The sequence below is a fragment of the Aotus nancymaae genome, unplaced genomic scaffold (genome assembly GCF_030222135.1).
Source record: "Aotus nancymaae isolate 86718 unplaced genomic scaffold, 86718_ANA_hifiasm-v0.15.2.pri h1tg000058l, whole genome shotgun sequence".
Classification (NCBI taxonomy): Eukaryota; Metazoa; Chordata; class Mammalia; order Primates; family Aotidae; genus Aotus; species Aotus nancymaae.
In genome coordinates this window covers 20,967,673-20,988,732 of record NW_026988472.1, presented here as the reverse complement: position 1 = coordinate 20,988,732, position 21,060 = coordinate 20,967,673, and the positions used below count along the sequence as shown (strand labels likewise).

Below are 21,060 nucleotides of genomic sequence, written 5' to 3'. Positions count from 1 at the left end.
AGTCACTGAGTCAACAAAGTCAAAGGATCACTCTAGTTTTTTCTTTATCTTCCAACCAGACAGCTTTATATATTTTATTTTTTTATTTTAATTTTTTTGAGACAGAGTCTTGCTCTGTCTCTCAGGCTGGAGTGCAGTGGTCCACTGCAACCTCTGCCTCCCAGGTTCAAGCAATTCTTGTGCCTCAGCCTCCAGAGTAGCTGGGATTACAGGCGCACGCCACCACACCCAGCTAATTTTTGTATTTTTAGTAGAGACGGAGTTTCACCATGTTGGCCAGGCTGGTTTTGAACTTCTGACCTCAAGTGATCCACCGGTCTCAGCCTCCCAAAATTCTGAGATTATAGGTAGGAGCCACTGCGCACTGCCAGCTTTATATATTTTAGAGAATCAAAATCAGGCATAGCCCCAAAGAGGGAATGATGCCTCGTTATTGACGGGTCTTCAATAAGAGGGTGGCGAAATGAGCACACATGTGAAGGAGAGTTAGCACTTGGGCACAAATTTTATCTACTTCTCTAAATTCCTCATTTTGCTTTGCATGGGAATTCTCTATCAGAGAAGTTGGAGAGGTTTAAAGATTTTGACTTTTCAGCTGAGATGATGCCAATTCTTTGTAATTTTGTTTTCCACTTTAGTTCTTTTTTCAAAATGATTTTTTCCTTTTTTTTTTTTTATTGTAGGCTTTGCACTTCTGGGAGGACACCCTTGTTTTCTTACCACACAAGATATTCATTTGGGTGTGAATGAAAGTCTCACGGACACGGCTCGGTTTGTAAATATTTTCGTCTCTCCAAAGCTGATTTCAGAATCTGATGGATAAATTTCAAAAAGAAAACATGCTTCTCTTTAAATAACGGTTTTCCCTCTAATTGTTCTGTTCTCCATTTTCCCTCTTTCCCTGATATTCTAAATGTCTCTCCCTCATCCTATGGCCACTTACCATGGGTTGAAATAATTTTTCTTGGCAATTTTTTGAAGAAGCTTCTGATTATAAAATTTTAAACTTATGGAAATTTTGAGACCGTCATGTATGACTTTTAGATTTAACAGTTGAGGAGGAAATGAAGGTCCAGGGAAACTGACGTTCAGTGACTCATAACTAGTTACTATCAGATTAGGTAATAATATGAATAACTATTAATAACATTTATTGAGCATTTATTATGTGCCAGGCATTTTTCTAACTTGTTTAATCCTTATAACAACCCAAACAGATTGTCATAAAGAAGTGAAACAATTAGGCACAGACTAGCTGCTATAACACAAAATCTCAAATGTCAATATGTAACATAGTGCAGATGTTCCTGATTGGTAAGACAGAAGAACAGGTTATTAATTTATGTGGGTTATTCAGGGACACTGGCTGAGAATGAGTCTGTCATCTTCAACATGTGACCTCTGAGGTCAGTTTGGATGTTAACATCCAGCCAGGACCAAGGAGAACAGAGCATGGAGAAGGCGTGCTTGTTTCAAAGCCACTTTAGCAGGGATGCAATGCAAACACTTCCACTTATATTCCATTAGGAAGTACTAGTAGCTCATTCCAATCTAGATGAAGGGAGATGGGGAAAGGCTCTTACCCACTATATTATAATGAAAGACTGAAGCATAGGCCTTCTGACTCCTCATGCAATGCTCTTACCACTACATCATGTCTGGCTAAAAAATCCAGAGCAAATATCTTTGTTAAAAGTTTTGCCCTCCAGCAAATCACACTGCCATGTATGCACCTATGCAACAACCTTGCATGTTTTTCACATGTACCCCAAAACCTAAAATGCAATAATAAAAATAAATAAATAAATAAATAAATAAGTTTTGCCCTCAAAAGAGAAGACTAATGATTCTTTTCCTGAAAATGATACGCCATAAAGTTATTTCTTGCAGATACCGTCTGCTTTTTATGGCAACCACCCTAGTATATACTAAAGAATTTACCTCATTTGACTTGCTGAAGAGATTTCAAATAACTCATCTTTAAACCTTTTAGTTATGTTATTTAAGATGGGACCATGAAAGTATTAAAGAAGTGTGACTAGCCTTTGGATTCTAGGAACAAAAGGAATAAATGAACATAATTTTTTTCTTCCAAATAAGCTGCCACTGACTAGGATTATATTTGTCTAATAATTCTGCTTCCACAAAAGTGAAATATACTTTATTCGAAAGCAAATATTACAAGCTGATCAAGGGATGAAGCCAGAGACATATCCAAGCAAAAATTCAGTGGGAAGCCTCCATATAGGACCAGGTGAAAGATGGTGAATGGGTCATATGTAAAGTACTGTTTGGAAGAGGGTTCAGTGGGAGGAACAACTGAACATCCAAAAAAGTTGACCAGTGCAGGTTGGCAGTCAGAAAGAGGTCACGGTCCAGAAATCAGTGCAGCGGGAAGGATCCCAAGAGCAAGAGACAAATTGCCAAGCATGGGCTGAAAATTGAGGATGGTTATAAAGGTGCTCTTTTCTGTGCTTGCTGTCCACACAATTCTCACTGCAAGTCCTTAGTTAGAGGAGCTCTACACAGATCCTGAGCAAAACAGTCTGCTTACAGTTTTTTTTGTTGTTGTAACGAGTTCCAAAATGGTTGGGATATTTTGGGTCCATATAATTATTATAGTTCCATTGCTATATGAATACATGGATCCATAAAATGGAGTCCATATAATTTATTTTGACCATTTTATCTTATCCAAAACACTGAAAATAATAGCTACTCCTTAAAGAGTGTCTGCTATGGACATCTCGTGGTATTATCTCTAAATCTTTTTAAAAATCTTGCAAAGTAAGTATTATTGGCCTGGTTTTATAGATGAGGAAAGCATGGCTCAGAGAAGTTAATGGAGCTTAGAAGCTGACTAAGTGATTTAAATCAAGCTGTCTTCATTTTTTAAGGCCATGTTGTTTTGACTACCCCATAATGCTGCTTCTATTCAGCCCAGGAGAGGGGCAGTGAAACAAGTTATAGAAAACATTGACTTGCATATCAAGAGGTCCCCATGACAACCCAGAGGTTTGATGATTCACTAGGACTCACAGGACTCAGCATATAGTCATACTCATAGTTACGATTTATTACATTGAAAAGTATACCAAGCACAATCAACAAAAAGAAAAGTCAGAAGCAGGAAAACGAAAGGAGTTTCTGCTTTGCGGAAAAGGTGACAGATTAGGTACTGAACATATTGCATTAAAGGTTGAACCTCTAAGTGCAAATGTTCACAAGCCATTGGAGATAAAGACCTTGAGTGAAGTTGAGAGCTGGAGAAATATAAGCTCAGTGGTAAAAATTAGCTCCACGGTCTCAATGTGGGAGAATTGCAGAAGGCTGTGCCATGAGAACAGGTGCAATTAGGGTGGGGGAGGAGGAGATCCTCAGGGTACAAAGTGAACAAGGATAGTACAGTATCAAAGAGGCTGGGATGGGGGGTGGGGGATGTCAGAAAAAGGAGTAGAGTAGCTATTGTAGAAATCTGACTTTCTTCTGTGTACCTCATTACTGCTTAATCTGCCAAAGTATCTGACAAACAAGATATGCTGGGAGTCAGAAATTCAATAAAGCTAAATTGAAGAAGACAAGAGAAATCCACTGCCTTCCACAGAAACAATTGAATAGGAGACGCAAGGAAGCGAATCTTAATGACATCTACCTTGCTGATATGCACCTTATAACCCTTAGCAATTGCCTCCTTTGCTTTTTGTAGAAGTTTAACATTTTAAGGTGCAAAGGGATTGCAGGATGTTTAAATGACATTGCTGGCCCTTTCAAATCAAAAGAATAGTGCATACCTGACACTGATTGACGGTGTTGCTTCTCCATCTGCCCGTCCAGTTGCTTTGGGGGGCCTGGTCGAATAAAAAGTGCCTGCACATTGGTGAAAGAAGAGCCTGGGGGATAATATAGTGAAGGCAGCAACAGAAAGGAAAAAAAGAAAGAAAATCAGGCCAGTCTCTTGAAAGCTGTTAAATGCAATTTCCAAAGTGTCACTTATTTGTTCAAATGACTTAGTTATTAATTTATTCAGAAATAGTTATTGAATGCCTCGTTTTTCTTCCAGACATTGTTTTAGCACTGAGAATAAAATGCTGATCAAGGCTGGGCGTGGTAGCCCACGCCTGTAATCCCAGCACTTTGGGAGGCCGATGGGGGTGGATCACCTGAGGTCAGGAGTTTGAGACCAGCCTGGCCAACTGACAAAACCCCATCTCTATTAAAAATACAAAAATTATCCAGGCATGGTGGCAGATGCCTGTAATCTTAGCTATTTGCAAGGTTGAGGCAGGAGAATCACATGAACCCGGGAAGCGGAGGTTGCAGTGAGCCGAGATTGCGCCACTGCACTCCAGCCTGGGCGACAGAGCAGGACTCTGTCTCAAATAAATAAGTAAACAAATAAATAAATAAAATAAAATGCTGATCAAGTCAAATAAGATTCTCGTTGGAGTGGAAATTACATTCTGGAGCGAGGAGGCTTTTGCTAAACAAATAAATAAAGCATGAATAGAAGAGCAGGTTGAAATAAGTGCTATGCTGAAGCTAAAGCAGGTTTGTCGGTGGGGTGGGGACTACCTTACATTGGGTAGTCAGGGAAGGCCTCTCTGAGGAGGTGACAATTAAGAGCTCAATAAAATGACAGAGCCAGGTATGCAGTGCTGTGGGAAGAGCGTCACAGAAAGAACTGCTAATGCAGAAGCCTAAGGCAGCAACAAGCTGGATGTGTTCAGGAACAGAAGGAAAGCCAGTAATGTTGTAAAATCTTCAAAGAATCATATTTTAAACCTGATATTTTTTTTAATAAGCACCTTACAGATTGGTCCTCAGTCTCACCCACCAAAGAAAGGAAAGATAAAATCAGAACACAAGGAATAAAAATCCTAAATACATATTCAAAATAAAATGTATTGTACAACAGATCTTTAGAACTTATTCATGGCCGGGTATGGTGGCTCATGCCTGTAATCCCATCACTTTGAGAGACCGAGGCAGACAGATCACCTGAGGTCAGCAGTTTGAGACCAGCCTAGCCAACATGATAAAAACCCATTTCTACTAAAAATACAAAAAACCAAAATTCCGCAGGCCTGTAATCCCAGCTACTCAGGAGGTTGAGGCAGGAGAGTCGCTTGAGCCCAGGAGGCAGAGGTTGCAGTGAGCCGAGATTGTGCCACTGCACTCCAGCCTGGGCAACAGAGCAAGACTCTGTTAAAAAAAAAAAAAAAGAACTTATTAATTCATCTTCTATAACTGAAATGCCTGTTGAACAGCTATGTTCATTGCCCCCCACCCCCAACCCCTGGCAACCACCATTCTACTCTCTCCTTTTATGTATTTGACTATTTTAATACCTTACGTAGGTAGAATCAAGCAATATTTGTCCTTCTGTGACTGGCTTATCTCACTTAGCATAATGCTCTCCACGTTCATTTATGGTATTGCATATGCTGGGATTTCCTTTTTGTAAGGCTGAATGATATTTCATTGTAAACATATACCACATTTTCTTTATCCATTCATCTGTTGATGAATATTTAGGTTGTTTCCACATATTGGCTATTGTGAATAGTGCTGCAAGGAACACAATAATACAAATATCTCTTGCAGTTTCTGATTTCAATTACTTTGGCTAAATACCCAGAAGTGGGCTGAATCATATGATAATTCTATGTTTAATTTTTAAAGGAACTTCCACACTGTTTTTCATAGTGGCAGCACCATTTTACATCACCACCAATGGCGCACAAGGGTTCCAATTTTCCACATCCTTGTCAACACATGTTATCTTTTGTCATTTTGATGATAGTCATCTTAACAGGTGTGAAGTGATATTGTACTGTGGTTTTAATTTGCATTTCCCTAATTATTAGTAATATTGAGCACATTTTCATATACCTCTTAGCCACTTGTATGTCTTTTTTGCAGAAATATCTATTCAAGTCCTTTGCCCATTTTTTAACTTTCGACTTTTTTTGCTGTTAAATTGTAGGAGTTCCTTATATTTTGGACATTAACCCCTTATGAAATACAAGTTTGCAAATATTTTCTCCAATTCCATAGGTTGCCTTTTCACTCTGTTGATTGTTTCTTTTGCTGTGAAGAAGCTTTTTAGGTTTCGCTCTTGTTACCCAGGCTGGAGTGCAATGGCGCGATCTCGGCTCACTGCAACCTCCGCCTCCTGGGTTCAAGCAATTCTCCTGCCTCAGCCTCCCGAGTAGCTGGGACTACAGGCGCGCACCACCATGCCCAGCTAATTTTTGTATTTTTAGTAGAGACGGGGTTTCACCTTGTTGACCAGGATGGTCTCGATCTCTTGACCTCGTGATCCACCCGCCTCGGTCTCCCAAAGTGCTAGGATTATAGGCGTGAGCCACCATGCCCGGCCGCTTTTTAGATCTTATTTGAAGTATTCTTACCACAATTCAAAAGTCTTACATTTAGAGTTAAGATTTTAAAAATAAGATCATAATAAACAAGTATCCCAAAGAAGATCTGACAATTAAGGAGAGAAAAAAATGTATTGTTCTTTTCTTCCTTGTTATGATAATAAAACCTATTCACTATATAGAATATTGTGGCTGAAATCTCCTTAGCTCAGTCTCAGTTGCAGTTTGTATAATCTGAAGGTGAGTGAAGGGTAGCACCGAGGTGGAGCTGTCCACTGATATTTTGGAGGAGCTGATGTGCTGGAGTCTCTAACACCACACCCAGGTTTGATGATTGATTAGAAGGACTCACAGGGATCAGCATACAGTGATACTCGTGGCTAAGATTTATCACAACAAAAGGAAACAAAGCAAAATCAGCCAAGAAAAAAGGTGCGTGAAGTAAAGTCTAGGGGAGACTAGGCACAAGCTTTCAAAAGTCCCCTTCCAGTGGTGTCACACAGGATGTGCTTAATTTCCCCAGCAAGCCAGTTCCCAAGGCTTTTATTGGGGACTGGTTACAAAAATGCCCTCTGCCTAGCATGATCCCAAATTTCAGACTCCCAGAAGGAAAGCAGGTTTGGGCACAGTGACCCACACTTATTAGTTCTGGGAATGGTGGGAACACTCCTAAAGTCCAAGTTCCCAGATGCTAGCCATGGGTCAGCCTTGTAAACAGCCCTCTGAAGGACAGCCACCTCAAGGCTGCTATGTTAGCTCTTTTCTACACAACCGGGCTCTCATCTCTCTTCTGAATTTTGCTCAATTTCTTTCACCTAGATATACTGTAACTGGTAAGGGAGTGTATCTTACATCTTTGGGAAGACAGCCTTAAGATTTGAGTTGATTTCTTGCTTCAGTATGGAGCCCTGGAGGCCTAGGTTTCCTCTGGATAGAATCAGTCCTATTGCTCACTTCCCTTTATTCAAGAGTCTCTCTTAGGAACTCTTTCTCACCCTCTAACACATATCAGAAAACACAAAACATACACATAGATATTCGTTAAGTTTACTTCAGATGTGAGGGTATTTTCAGATTTTGTCAGTTACCTGGTGCTCTACTGGGGTTATGAACTGGATGTTCTTTTTTTTTTCTTGCTCTGGGCTTCTCCCTTTAGATGTGACACCAGAAGTGACACCTTCGCATGACTCAGATCACTGATTCTTTAGAAGTTTAAAATTATATGGAATTTAGCAACAGCAAGTGGAGCATTACCACTTTAGTTTCAAGGCTTTCTATCTCTTCCACAATGACAGCTTTTCATGCCTCATGTTATGAATGTACTACTGAAAAGTGCATAATAGCTTCACAGTCATTTTCCTTCTAATATAGTACTTAGTAATACAGCTTCAGGAACCACGTGTAGGAAAGGCTCCATATAAAACCAAATAATGTAACATTGCTCTACTCTAATTTCTTTCCCTATCGATGTAATTTACTTATGGTAGTGATTGCTAAAGTGTGTTCAGCTAATGTAAAACCAGAAGAAAAGAAAATGAGTGTAGACCACTGTGTTAGTTTCCTAGGGCTACCACAACAAATAACCACAAGCTTGGTGGCTTAGAACAATAGAAATTTATTTTCCCACAGTTCTGGAGGCTGGAAGTCCAAAATCAGTGTTTCAAGAGGACCACAACTCCCTTTCTGGTGGCTCTTAGTAATCCTTGACATTCCTTGGCATCACCCCAAACTCTGCCTCCATCTTCCTCTGGGCTTCTCTGTGTATCTCTGTGTATCCTCTCCTCTTCTTATAAGAATATCTGTCATTGAATTTAGGACCTGCCCTACTCCAGTATGACTTCATCCTAACTAATAACTTCTGAAAATATCCTACTTCCGAACAAGGTCACATTCTGAGTTTCTATGTAGACATGAATTTTGGGGAAACATCATTCAACCCACTACAACCACATAGCCACGTGACCCTATGGCAACATTCCAATCATTGCTATTTTCAAATAATGAAAGTTATAAAGGGCTTTGTGGATGAGGCCCAATCCTCAAGATGAGTGCACCATTGTCATATTAAAAAGAATGTTTCAAAAAAAAAATCTGGAATACTGTTATTTAGGTATTTATACTAATTATGTCCAGACCAAAAAATGTTTTATGTTTTTTTGGTAAAATATTTTAAAATATTGGTACCTAATGGGAAATATATACCTCATGAGGTAGTAATAAATTGGTACTTAATGGGAAATATGATACTTCCATGAATCTTTACAGAGAACACCAAGAACCCAGCAGGTATGAAAATTATATATTCTTGGGAAAATGGTGACAAAAGCCAGTCTCTCAAGCATGAACAATGATATATTCTCTTAGAGGCAGTGTGCCGTAGCCTCAAAGACAGGGGCTTCAAAGCAGTCAGCTTCGGTTAAATTCACAGCTCTACCGCACACTAACCCTTATGGTTTGGGCCACATGCTTCTGAGCCTCAGGTTCCTCAGTTGCAAAATGGAGATACTAATACTTATCTTAATGCATTATACGAGGGTAAATGAAATGATGCTTGTAAAGGACAGGCACACAGAAGAAATCCAAGTAATGTTGGTTGAATCAAGTTACGATCTAATCCAATCTCAGGACGAGCACTGACTCAATTTTGGCTATCTCTGTGGTTTTCCTAAACAGCTTACACTGACCCCCTGAACTTACACTAGCACATTTTGAAGAAGTTATTCTAAATGCCATTATATCCCATTCATTTTTCTCTAAGGTCTCCAAACTTGGGATCTAACGTTTAAATCAGAACAACCTGGCCATTGTAGACACTTCATTAATAAATTGAATATAACATTTTTATTCAACATCTCTGGCTTCTGCCAACACCAGCCCATTTGACAAGACCCCATCTAGGTTTGCTGAGGGTTTTATCTATCTTATTTCCTCATCATTCTTATGCTGATATAAGTAAAATCATTATCTGGGTAGAGATGCCAGAGGGCTAGAATATTCTGTTTCCTAGAGGGTGATTCAGAGAGTTTCCCTCATAACCAACTTATATTGGGGATAGAGATTAAGTCTGCTTAAGTCTCCTCTTGGGCCTTGGCCTAATTTGGCAAAAAATAAAATCGGAAACACCGATTTTTAAGTGATTACAGGGTTCTCAAAGTTGTAATTATGCAAAACCAAAACGTCCTTCCTCTATCTCCCAGTCAGCTGTTCAACTGGTAATAGTTGTCAGTGAAACAAACTGGAGTTTAGAGTGCATGCAGTCTGATTTGAACAAGGCAGGATGGAGACAAAAGGGAAAATGAACGGCAGGACCCTATGAGAATACAACCTCTGTTTGCCTTTGGCTTTTGCGACAATTTCACCATGTTCCAATACTTTAGAAACAACTCAACTCCTTCTAAGGGCAGCAGGATTGCTGTATGATTGTCCATCTCATCAACATTCACATTTGCTCATCAACATCCATGTTTGATCTGGCCCAGCACACTGCTTGTTTTTTTTTGTTGTTGTTGTTTTTTTAATATTTGTTCACCCAACCACACTAACTCTGCACCAGCTTTTCCTGGGGTCAGGAGGGGCTTTGTTTATTGTCTTTTTTGTTTCATTTTGCTTTGTTTTGTTTCAGCCTTTAGGGTGTTTTAGTTAATTCCTAAATAAGTTTCAATCTTATACCAAAAGAAAAAATACTAAAGAACAATAGAAACTAAGGGTTGGAAAGGATTTATGTATAGTGACCATCCTTTTCATGCCTACCCCACCACCATCACTCTCTCAAAATGGTCATTGAGCCCTGCATAAAAGTACCTAGAATTAAGGCACTCTTTACATACTCAGCTAGTTCATCTGATATTTATGTAGTCTGACTGTTCTCACCAAAAGTTTATACAATCTGACTGAGAATTCTCTTTGAAATTGAATTAGAATTGGTCTTACTATGATTCTTCTCATTGTTCTTTTTTTTAATTAGTATCTTTATAAACTCATTGGATGTTAATACATTTGAAGGTTTCAATTTTTTATAATTGTTATTTTATTAATTCTCAAATTGTCCCATATTTGATCAATGTCATCTTCGTTTAAGTTGGGTCATTTTGACCTAACTCCATTAGTTTTCGCTAACTCTCTTTCTTTGTGGTGTGACAAGATGTTCCAGGCTCATCTTGTAAATTTCTTTATCAAGTCCAAGAATTAGCCATTGCTCTAAGAAGACCTGGGGCATTTTCAATTACTTTCAAAATCACATTTGGGAGAAATTTCCTTTCTTGAGTGATATTTTGTCTGATTATTAAAATAATATTCCTTTTGATAAAAAATATTAAAGAAGATGAAAAATATAGAGCCACAGATACCACCATCATCCAGAAATAGTTGATGTTAACATTATAGCTCTTGTTTCTTTTATTTCTTTTTTGTTTTTTTCTATTTTTTCTTTTTTTCTTTCTCTTTTCTGTTCTTTGTTTATTTTATTAACATTATATCTCTGAAACCATCTTTCCATTTAAAGTTTCATGTCATGCCTTTCCTTTTTCTTAATAGTAGGAAAAGAGATGATGAAGGAAACTAGACATTTAAAATATTTAGACAAAATAATATATTTTAACTTGTTAATCATTTTTGAAAAATCCTAATATTGGCCATTAAACTTCCAGGACAAACTGGTCTATGTGTGAAACTTAAAATTTGAGTAATTTGGATTTTGCAAAAGCTTTTTTGCTACCATTGTTGGCTAATGTCAAAGGTTGCAGAGTTGTAAGAATGCACCGGAAGGTAGGCAGAACTGTACATATTAATAGAAAGGAAAAGAGGCCAAAATGAAAAGTCATTACAGAACCAGAGAATATTTTTGAACTTATCAACTTTTCATTTGTAGCAAGTATTATGAAGCTCTTACAATGTTTAAAGCTGGGGTTTTAGATTGATGGAGAGCTCTATAAATCTCAGATTACTGTTAATGTGCTTGTAGTCCAGCTCTAGTTACAGGGTTGCCATTGTTTCTAGTGAAAAGGTTTTTTTTTTTTTTTTGAGACGGAGTTTCGCTCTTGTTACCCAGGCTGGAGTGCAATGGCGCGATCTCGGCTCACCGCAACCTCCGCCTCCTGGGTTCAGGAATTCTCCTGCCTCAGCCTCCCGAGTAGCTGGGATTACAGGCACGTGCCACCCTGCCCAGCTAATTTTTTGTATTTTAGTAGAGACGGGGTTTCACCATGTTGACCAGGATGGTCTCGATCTCTTGACCTCGTGATCCACCCGCCTCGGCCTCCCAAAGTGCTGGGATTACAGGCTTGAGCCACCGTGCCCGGCCTGTTTTTATTTTTTAAAGACCTTTAGTAGCCTGGAAGAATAAAAATGGTGATTTCTCCATGATTTATAACAATTTTAAGCTTGAAGTAGATACGAATGTCATTGACAAAATAGTACCAACTAATTTTCTTTTTTTTTTTTTGAGACGGAGTCTTGCCCTGTCGCCCATGCTGGAGTGCAATGGCACAATTCATTGCAACCTCACTGCAATGTCCACCTCCCAGGTTCAAACGATTCTCTTGCCACAGCCTCCCAAGTAGCTGGGATTACAGGCACCTGCTACCATGCCCAGCTGATTTTTTTTTTTTTTTGTATTTTTAGTAGAGACGGGGTTTCACCATGTTGGCCAAGCTGGTCTTGAACTCCTGACCTCGTGATCCACCCGCCTCGGCCTCTCAAAGTGCTGGAATTATAGGTGTGAGCCACCGCGCTTGGCCAATAATATTAACTAATTTTCTAGTTAAGTGTCTTTAATATATTTGCTTCCCCCAAGTGAATCTAATGTGAAAGCAACCTAGGAGCTGCTTCCTCTCAACCCCCATATCATTGGATTCCACTTTACTTGAAGCTCCTGTGGCTGAAAGAGGCCTAAAGTGGCATTTTCTGCCAGGTTTTGTCATGATCCCTTTTGCCCACAGATGCTTTAATGTCCAAGGGGCTTTTTGTGCCTATAGGGATATTCCACACTCTTTGTCCTTTGTTTACAGTCCAATTTCATAACCTTATGAATTTATCAAACATTTAGTGTTTTTTAAACCTAAAATCATAAAACTTCCTTAAAGCATGGCCACCACATCAGCAGCAAAAACAACCCTTGGGAGCTTTTCAGAAATGCAAATTCTCAGACCTCAACCCAGACCTCCTGAATCAGAAAGATAGCTGGCTGTGTTTTACCAAGTCCTCCCGGTAATTCTGATGCATGTTCAAGTTTTCATTGCTTTAAATATCCACACACTACTTATACAACCAATAAATTGAATGTATATTAAGTGAACAAAACAAATCTACTCAACCATTTACAGATTGATTGCAAACTTAATGAAATGCTTTTAAACGTTTAACTTAATCACAAGCCTAACATTTCAGATTTCCCTGCTCTAAACATCTTACAAAGGGAAAAAATACATGTAAAATACCATATTGATTACAGAGCCGATTACTGTTTTGACAACAAAACTGGGCACAATGCTATTAATATCATAGATTGAATTTTGTTTTTTATTCGTAAATCTCCTTTTATTTTTACTTTTGTATGGTCCTGGCATTTAAACTTCTGTACATTGCTGGGTTGTTGTTGGGAATTCTACAACAGACTTCTATTTTTTTTTTTTGATATGGAGTCTTGCTCTGTTGCCAGGCTGGAGTGCAGTGGTGCAATCTCAGCTCACTGCAACCTCCGGGTTCAAGTGATTCTCCTGCCTCAGCCTCCCAAGTAGCTGGGACTACAGGCGTGTGCCACCATGCCCAGCTAATTTTTGTATTTTTTAGTACAGATAGGGTTTCACCATGTAGGCCAGGATGGTCTTAATCTCTTGATCTTGTGATCCACCAGCTTCGGCCTCCCAAAGTGCTGGGATTACAGGCGTGAGCCATGGCGCCCGGCCCCCTACAAGAGACTTCTTATACTTTCTCAGCATTTATGTAATTTTTCCAGACTGGAAAGAACAAACATACCACCTCAGGAAGTCAGGGATACAGGTTAGTGGATTACTGACCACTTAGTTTTGGTTGGTTAGTGGGAACTGGTTGCTAAATTCAAGGTGACTTAAACTCAAACTGCTGGCCACTAGACAATACCTTTTAATCACATAGTTTTTGCCTTTTGTCATGGAATCTATATTGGTTTCCCATTCCTGCTTTAACAAATTATCATGCACTTAGTGGCTTAAAACAATACCAATATATTATCTTACAGTTACAGAGGGCAGAAGTCTAACATGAGTGTACAGGGCTGTGTTCCTTCTGGAGGCTCCAGAGGAGAGTCCAATTCCTTGCCCTTTCCAGCTTTCAAAGGCTGCTAATATCCTTGGGCTTGTGGTCCCCTTTCTCCATCTTCAAACCCAGTGTCCTCACAGCTTCTTCTTTCATTTCTAACCTCCTGCCTCTCTCATATTCTCTAGTGTTATATTGGGCCTACCCAGATAATCTCCCCATTTCGAGATCTTTAACTTATGAATATGAATCTGCAAAATTCCTTTTGTCAAGTAAAGCAATATATGCATTGGTTCTGTGGATTAGGACATGCACATCTTTGGGGACCATTATTTTGTCTACCACATGACACTTTTTGTCAATATATTTCCCATTTTTACTGTGCATACACATATACACGATGTATTTTTAAAATAGGCTTTACAATATATAATTTTATTGCCTGGTTTACAACGAAATATATTGTGAACATTTTATTTTCTCCTATAACAGTTAAAATAATTGCATAGTTTGGAGAAAACATAATTTACTAAGCAATCTTGTTGGGGAAATTTAGGTATAATTTTTTTCCAAGGAGATTTCATTCTTTTTACAAGGCTGTTAGAAAAAAGGAGAGTCTTATCTTATATAACTTTCTATAGATGATGGAAACTTGCCCTTCAATTTAGCCTTTTAACTTGCTTCCCTACATCCACCTAATCATCAAGTAAATCATTTTCTCTTTTCCTGTCCATCTCTCCCATTTGCATCCTCTTTTTTACCCCATCTCCCTGGCATACATGCAGACAGATTTCTATTACTCCAGCACTCTGATCTTTCCCTCCATCGCCCCCCTTTAAAGAGGCTTTCTTTCATTTTAAAGAGACCGTTTTAATTGATTTTGATCAACTCTACTCAAAACTTCATCCTCAGTTTCACATTAGAATTAATCTGAAGATATAATTAATCTGAAGATATAATTCAATTGTTTAAAAGACCATATTAATAAGACTTTGGTAGAGTTACATGTATCAAGAAACATAGGATTTGGACACAATGTACATATGGCTGACTTTCTTTTGCAAAAGAAAAGCAGTTTCCGAGGGGAGGGCAGGACAGAGGTAAGAAGTAATTGGTACCTTAAGGAAGTGTTAGGGACCATTCTGGAAATGTATTTATTATTTTAAGGCAACTAACAAATGATCTTCTTTCAGTTAGGACGCTGGAGCAGCAGACTTTACTGGTCATAAAATTGCATATCTAAAATTGTTATTTCTGGAAATTGGTAAATGTCAGTTAACACTAACTTTGTATGGAAAGGCACATGCCAGCTAGCATAAAAGTGGTACATGCAGATGGTATTCCAGAGTCCTGGGAGCGATGAGGTTCTCATCCATCACAAGGCCATCACAACCAGGTAAATATGCCTGAGGAAAGCAGTGGAGTTGGCCACACCAGCATTTACACATAGAACGCTTCTTGGGCAGCCAGGTGTTATGGTCCACAGACCCACAGCTCCCTCTGCACACAACACGCTCACAGTTCCATCCATAGGAGGAAGGGATACAAAAGCACCCCAGCGTGCAGGTTCCCCCATTTAGACAGCAGGGTCTGTTTCGTTCCTTACTGTCCTGTATCCCTGTGGATGGCACAAGCTGTGAGACAGAGGACAATTTGCAGGCTCCTCCTGGGGCTGAGTGCTGTCCCCTCTGAAAGCCAAGTGTCCCTGAGATAGACGTGCGAGTTATGGTGGCCTAACCTGGCCAACTAATTCCAACTAATTCCAGTTCAAATGCTTTTGAAATGGCCATGATCAAAATTACACTCTGTCATTGTCCTCTGAACATTTAGGCAGGCCAGAGGATGAGAGAGAGCAGCCATATTTTTATCTTTTATGTAGATTATGATTCTTCAAGAAACTTAGAAGATTTAAGTTTTGTTTGTTTTTAATCTCTGGCAGTACATGACTCATTGTAATATTTTATAATATATTAACCTGGCCTGGTTTCAATATTTAAAAACATTCACCTTTCTCATTGGCACTGTGTTGTAATTAATTAGTTAAATCACCAAAAGATTTCATTTCCAGAGAAATAGAAAAGTAAATCTTAAAATTTAGACTTCTTAGCCGGGCTCGGTGGCTCATGCCTGTAATCCCAGCACTTTGAGAGGCTGAGGCGGGTGATTACCTGAGGTCAGGAGTTTGAGACCAGCCTGGCCACATGGTGAAACCCCGTCTCTACTAATAATACAAAATTAGCTGGGTGTGGTGGCACATGCCTGTAATCCCAGCTACTCGGTAGGTTGAGGCAGGAGAATTGCTTGAACCTGGGAAGTGGAGGTTGCAGTGAGCCAAGAACGTGCCACTGCACTCCAGCCTGGGCGACAGAGCCAGCCTCCATCTAAAAAAAATAAAATTGGGGGACTCCATGTTTGGATCCCCTTCCACGCTCTCGTGGAAGCTGTCTTTCCCTCTCCTGGATTTCCCCTCTGGGGTCCCCTCCCACACTCTTCGTGGAAGCTTTCTCTCTTCTTCTCCCTTTTCTCTTTCTCTATCTAAATAAATCACTTTTTTGCAAAAAAAAAAAAAAAAAAAATTAGACTTATGGACATTTAACTAAGTTAGTATTTTGGAATAAATGGTTATTATCGTTTTCCTCATGGGAAATTGCATATGCAACTGGTGCTAGCTAACTGCTGGACTCCTTTTCTAGTTTACTTTTATAAAAGACCACAAATGCTGAAGATGCCTGTTTATTCATGGTACAGTTTCTATTATTTCTAGGACTATTTGGCTTACAAATTATATTAGATCTTTGTGGCTTACGCAGATAAAAACAATACATGTCTATACTATATGAACAGAAATATACTTAACAAAACCCCACAAATATCTATCTATAGCTATAGCTATATATAAACACTTTCTTACTTAAGTAAATAAATTTAAAATGTACATGATAATATTCATTCTTTTTTGATATTATAATTTTGCACATTTTATTTATATTAACTTCTTTCTTATGAGTATCATGGCCCTTTAGAAGCATAATTTATTTCATTACATGATTTTTATTACAACAAATGATCACAACTTGAAAAATGGGAGCTCCTTTGACTGTTCTTCCTTTCAGTAGTGCCCCTGCCATTTCAAAAAAAATCACTCTTGTTTCCTGGCAACAACAAAATGTTACAGACTTAGTCTGATATTATTCTGCCCAATGACATGAAATTGACTATCCTCTACCAGTTTCTGGTTTTCTTCTTTGTGTAAAACAATATTAGAGACAAAAATCTGGTCACTAGGGATGTTTACAAGTATCAAGTGGGGAAAGACTACAGCTACTGCCGCTGCCTTGGGACTTCTCTTGGTAGTGACTGAGCTTAAAGAAAATACTTCTTTTATAAGTGTATAAAATCTTGTTCTTCCCAGCATAGCTTATTATATTGTTACACCTTACTTTCCTTATTGTATGGGATTTCAGCAATTACTAAGAGTTTCTTTTTTTTTTTTGAGAGAATGGGAGTATTGCTTTCTTGCCCAGGCTAGAATGCAGTATAAAAATGGGAATTGAAAACCTCTTTTATGCCAATAATTGTGCTTAACAATGGAGACAGGAAGGAATAAGGGAAGAAAATAACAAACAAGCAGCCAACCAATATTTCATTTAAACCTATGAAATGCTATGCAATTACTGAGGAGTGATTTACTTCCAATTATGTAGTCACTTTTGGAATAGGTGTGATATGGTACTGATAAGAATGTATGTTTTGTGTATTTGAAGTGGAGAGTTCTATAAATGTTTATTAAGTTTACTTGTTCCGGGTCTGAGTTCAAGTCCTGAATGTCCTTGTTAATTTTCTGTCTCATTGATCTATAAAATCGTTAGCTCTTCTTGTTACATTGATCCTTTTGCCATTATGTAATGTCCTTCTTTGCCTCTTTTGCTCTTTGTTGCTTTAAAGTCTACTTTATCAGAGGTGAGAATTGCAACTCCTGCTTTTTATTTATTTATTTATGTTTGCTCTCGGTTTGGTTGGTGAATCTTCCTCTGTCCCTTTGTTTTGAGTCTTTGTGTATCGTTGCATGTGAGATGGGTCTGGATACAGCGTACCAATGGGTTTTGGCTTTTTATCCAGTTAATAATATGTGTGAGTTTAATACTGCCATTTGATGCTAGCTGGATATATTTTTGGAAAGGCTGATACTGGTTGCTCCTTTATATGTATAGTGCTTCTTTCAGAAGCTTCTGCAAAGCAGGCCTGGTGATGGTGAAATCTCTAAGTACTTGCTTGTTTGCAAAAGATTTTATTATTCCTTCGCTTTTGAAGCTCAGTTTGGCTGGATATGAAATTCTGGGTTGAAAGTTCTTTTCTTTAAGGATGTTGAATATTGGCCCCCACTCTTTTCTGGCTTGTAGGGTTTCTGCTGAGGGATCTGCTGTGAGTCTGATAGACTTCCCTTTGTGGGTAACCTGACCTTTCTCTCTGGCTGCTCTTAGTATTTTCTCCTTCATTTCAACCCTAATGAATCTGATGATTATGTGCCTTGGGGTTGGTCTTCTTGAGGAATATCTTTGTGGTGTTCTCTGTATTACCTGGAGTTGAATATTGTCCTGTCTTACTAGGTTGGGAAAGTTTTCCTGAATAAATCTCCTGAAGAGTATTTTCCAACTTGGATGCATTCTCTTCGTCACATTCAGGTACACCTATCAAACGTAGATTAGGTCTTTTTACATAGGCTCACATTTCTTGGAAACTTTGCTCATTCTTTTTTATCCTTTTTTCTCTAATCTTGACTCCCTGTTTTATTTCATTAAGTTTGTCTTCGAACTCTGATATCCTTTTTTCTGCTTGATCAATTCGACTGTTAAAACTTGTGCATACTTCACGACGTTCTCGTGTTGTGTTTTTCAGCTCCATTAATTCACCTATATTCCTCTCCAAATTGTCTATTCTTGTTAGCATTTCGTCAAACCTTTTTTCAAAGTTCTTAGTTTCTTTGCATTGGGTTAGAACAAGTTCTTTTAATTCACAGAAGCTTCTTATCATCCACCTTCTGAAGCCTACTTCTGTTAATGGAACGCACTCGTTCTCTCCATCAGGGCTTGTTCCGTTGCTGATGAGGAACTGTGATCCCCTGTAGAGGGAGAGGCATTCTGATTTTGGGTATTCTCAGCCTTTTTATGCTGGTTTCTTCCCATCATTGTAAATTTATCCACCTGTCGTCTTTGTGATTTCCGACTTTCAAATTAGGTCTCTGAGCGGACGTCCAACTTGTTGATTCCCAGCGTGGAAATCTGAGCAATCCACTACACCGGCCAAAACAGCGGTGTTAACATTGATGGTACTTTTCTGCCTGGGAATCAGCCAAAAAGGGACCCAGTCCCGCTCACTCTGCACCAAGAACTGCTGCGCTGAGGCGCCAGCAAAACTGCCACACCGGCCACAAGAGTTGTGCTGGCGACCTGTGGGGCTCCGCTGCTGGGAATCTCCTGGTCCATGAGCAACAAAAATTCATCTGAAAGTGTGGCATCCTCTCGTTCTCTGCACTTTCACTGGGAGCTACAATCCCGAGCTGCTAGTGGTCAGCCATCTTGGATCTCTCTCCAGAGTTTCTTCTTCATTGCTTCACTGTGTCACCCAGCAGCATGGTAGCCCACTTTCCTCCCACCTCCTCGCTCATGCTCTGTTTTCTAGGGCAATGGTTCTCAGCCTAGTCTTCATATTGGATTAGCATGGGGAGCTTTAAAAATGTTGATATGGATCTCACTATTATAGCTTCTGATTTACCCTTTCAAAAAGCAAAATATGGCATCAGAATTTTGTAAAAGCTCCATAGGTGATACTAATGTGCAGCCAAAGTAAAGTACCTCTGTTCTAGAAAAGTGTTGCAACCTGAATAAAACCAACCAGGCACCCTCCCATGAAATTACACCACAGAGGTTCCAGTGATGCCAGCTTGACATTATAAACAGAAAAATTAAATGCATGCTTATTTTTTGGCTGCTTTGCTTCAGGAGTTTGGGTGATGGGGTCTTGTTAAAGAGAGGAAAACACCCCTGCCTTTTTTTCAATCTTCTTGAAAGACTCATGTGTATAGGTCGCTGACTTCTCCAATTGCTCTGCTAGCATTTCTGTCTTTCAGTCTTATCTTCCTCACTCTTTCCTAACCTTGCTCTAATTACTTCAAGGTTTTAAAGGGCCTTATTTCCTTCATCTTTGAGGTTAAGATAATGTCTCCATGTGACACAAACTAAATCTAGCAAAATTCAACAACATGTTGTAAAGTTTGAGAAAACCATAACAGGTTGACAGCCAAGGGTCTTAGCTGCCTAAAATGGTTTGAGAGACTATATAGAAGTCAAATCTGCGTTTCTGGCTATGAGATTCCAGAAGGTCAACTGCAATGTTAATCCAGACTTTTGTTCTCCTGTCTGTACACACGTTAGGGAATGCTACATGTTTAAAGAAGTCTGAAGTATGACCTCTAGGATTAAACCACCCCTCTGCTCCCCTCTATCTCTCTGCTTCTCTCTCTCTCGTTTCTTGGGGTTTTAGGCATCATAAAATTAACCAATTCATCTGATATAGGGAATTAATAGTTGATTATAATTATAGACCTGATTGATATATCTACCTCCACCTAAGTTACTTTTCCATGATGGAAATCCTGCATTCTTATAGTATGAACAGAATGTCTGTTTTAGTAAAAGTACAAAGGCCTAGGACCTACTCTTTTTCTGTGTAATTTATTATTAGTTCTTCACTTAGTTACAAAACACACCCAAGTATGGGAACCATTGTCTTAGGGCATCAAATAAGTAAAGGTAGCTGCTTTTCTAATGAGAAGGGGCCTTAACAGAAGGTGGTGAATTATTCTTTGCTCAGAGGAGTTGAGATACCTTTTTCCCTTAATTCCCTCCTTGCCGAGGCTATTATAGACAGAGTCTTCTGTTTTTGTGGGCTGCCATCTCAGAAGCTTTGTCTACTCTTGATGTATTGTCTGGTTAGGATTTTAATGAAAGAATAGATGGTGCTTTCAAAAATATGGTGGCCTCAATTCCCTCTTTTTTTAGGAGTCTTGAACTTTAATATGCAAATAAATCACCTGGAAACCTTGTTAAAATGCAGATTCTGCTTCAGCAAATCTGGGTGGGGCCTGAAATTCTGAAGATCTAACATGCTCTCAGATGATGCTGACTTTGCTAATCTGAGGAGCAAGGTGCTAGCTTTGGTTCTCAACGTTGGCAGCACATTATAACATAGTAAGAATATTTTTTTAAAATAATGAACCCTACGTGCCAGTCCTAGACATTTTGAGTTTTCTGACTTAATTGATAGATAACATGGCCTGGGCATCAAGAGTTTAAAAAACTCCAAGTGGCCAGGCTCAGTGGCTCATGCCTGTAATCCCAGCACTTTGGGAGGCCGAGGTGGGCAGATCACCTGAGGTCAGGAGTTTGAG

The 21,060-nt window shown here is 39.0% G+C and overlaps 1 protein-coding gene and 1 pseudogene across 1 annotated transcript in view; one reads left to right on the top strand and one right to left on the bottom strand.

Annotated features, from left to right (window-relative positions):
- The window catches only part of OTC (ornithine transcarbamylase), a 71,340-nt gene that overhangs the window by 27,299 nt on the left and 22,981 nt on the right, over positions 1-21,060 (top strand). The window contains exon 5 of the mRNA XM_012448119.2: positions 684-771. Coding sequence (XP_012303542.1) covers positions 684-771 — 88 coding nt within the window. The remainder of the gene's footprint in view (positions 1-683; positions 772-21,060) is intronic.
- Positions 14,895-15,409, bottom strand: LOC105714219 (protein Cripto-like; annotated as a pseudogene).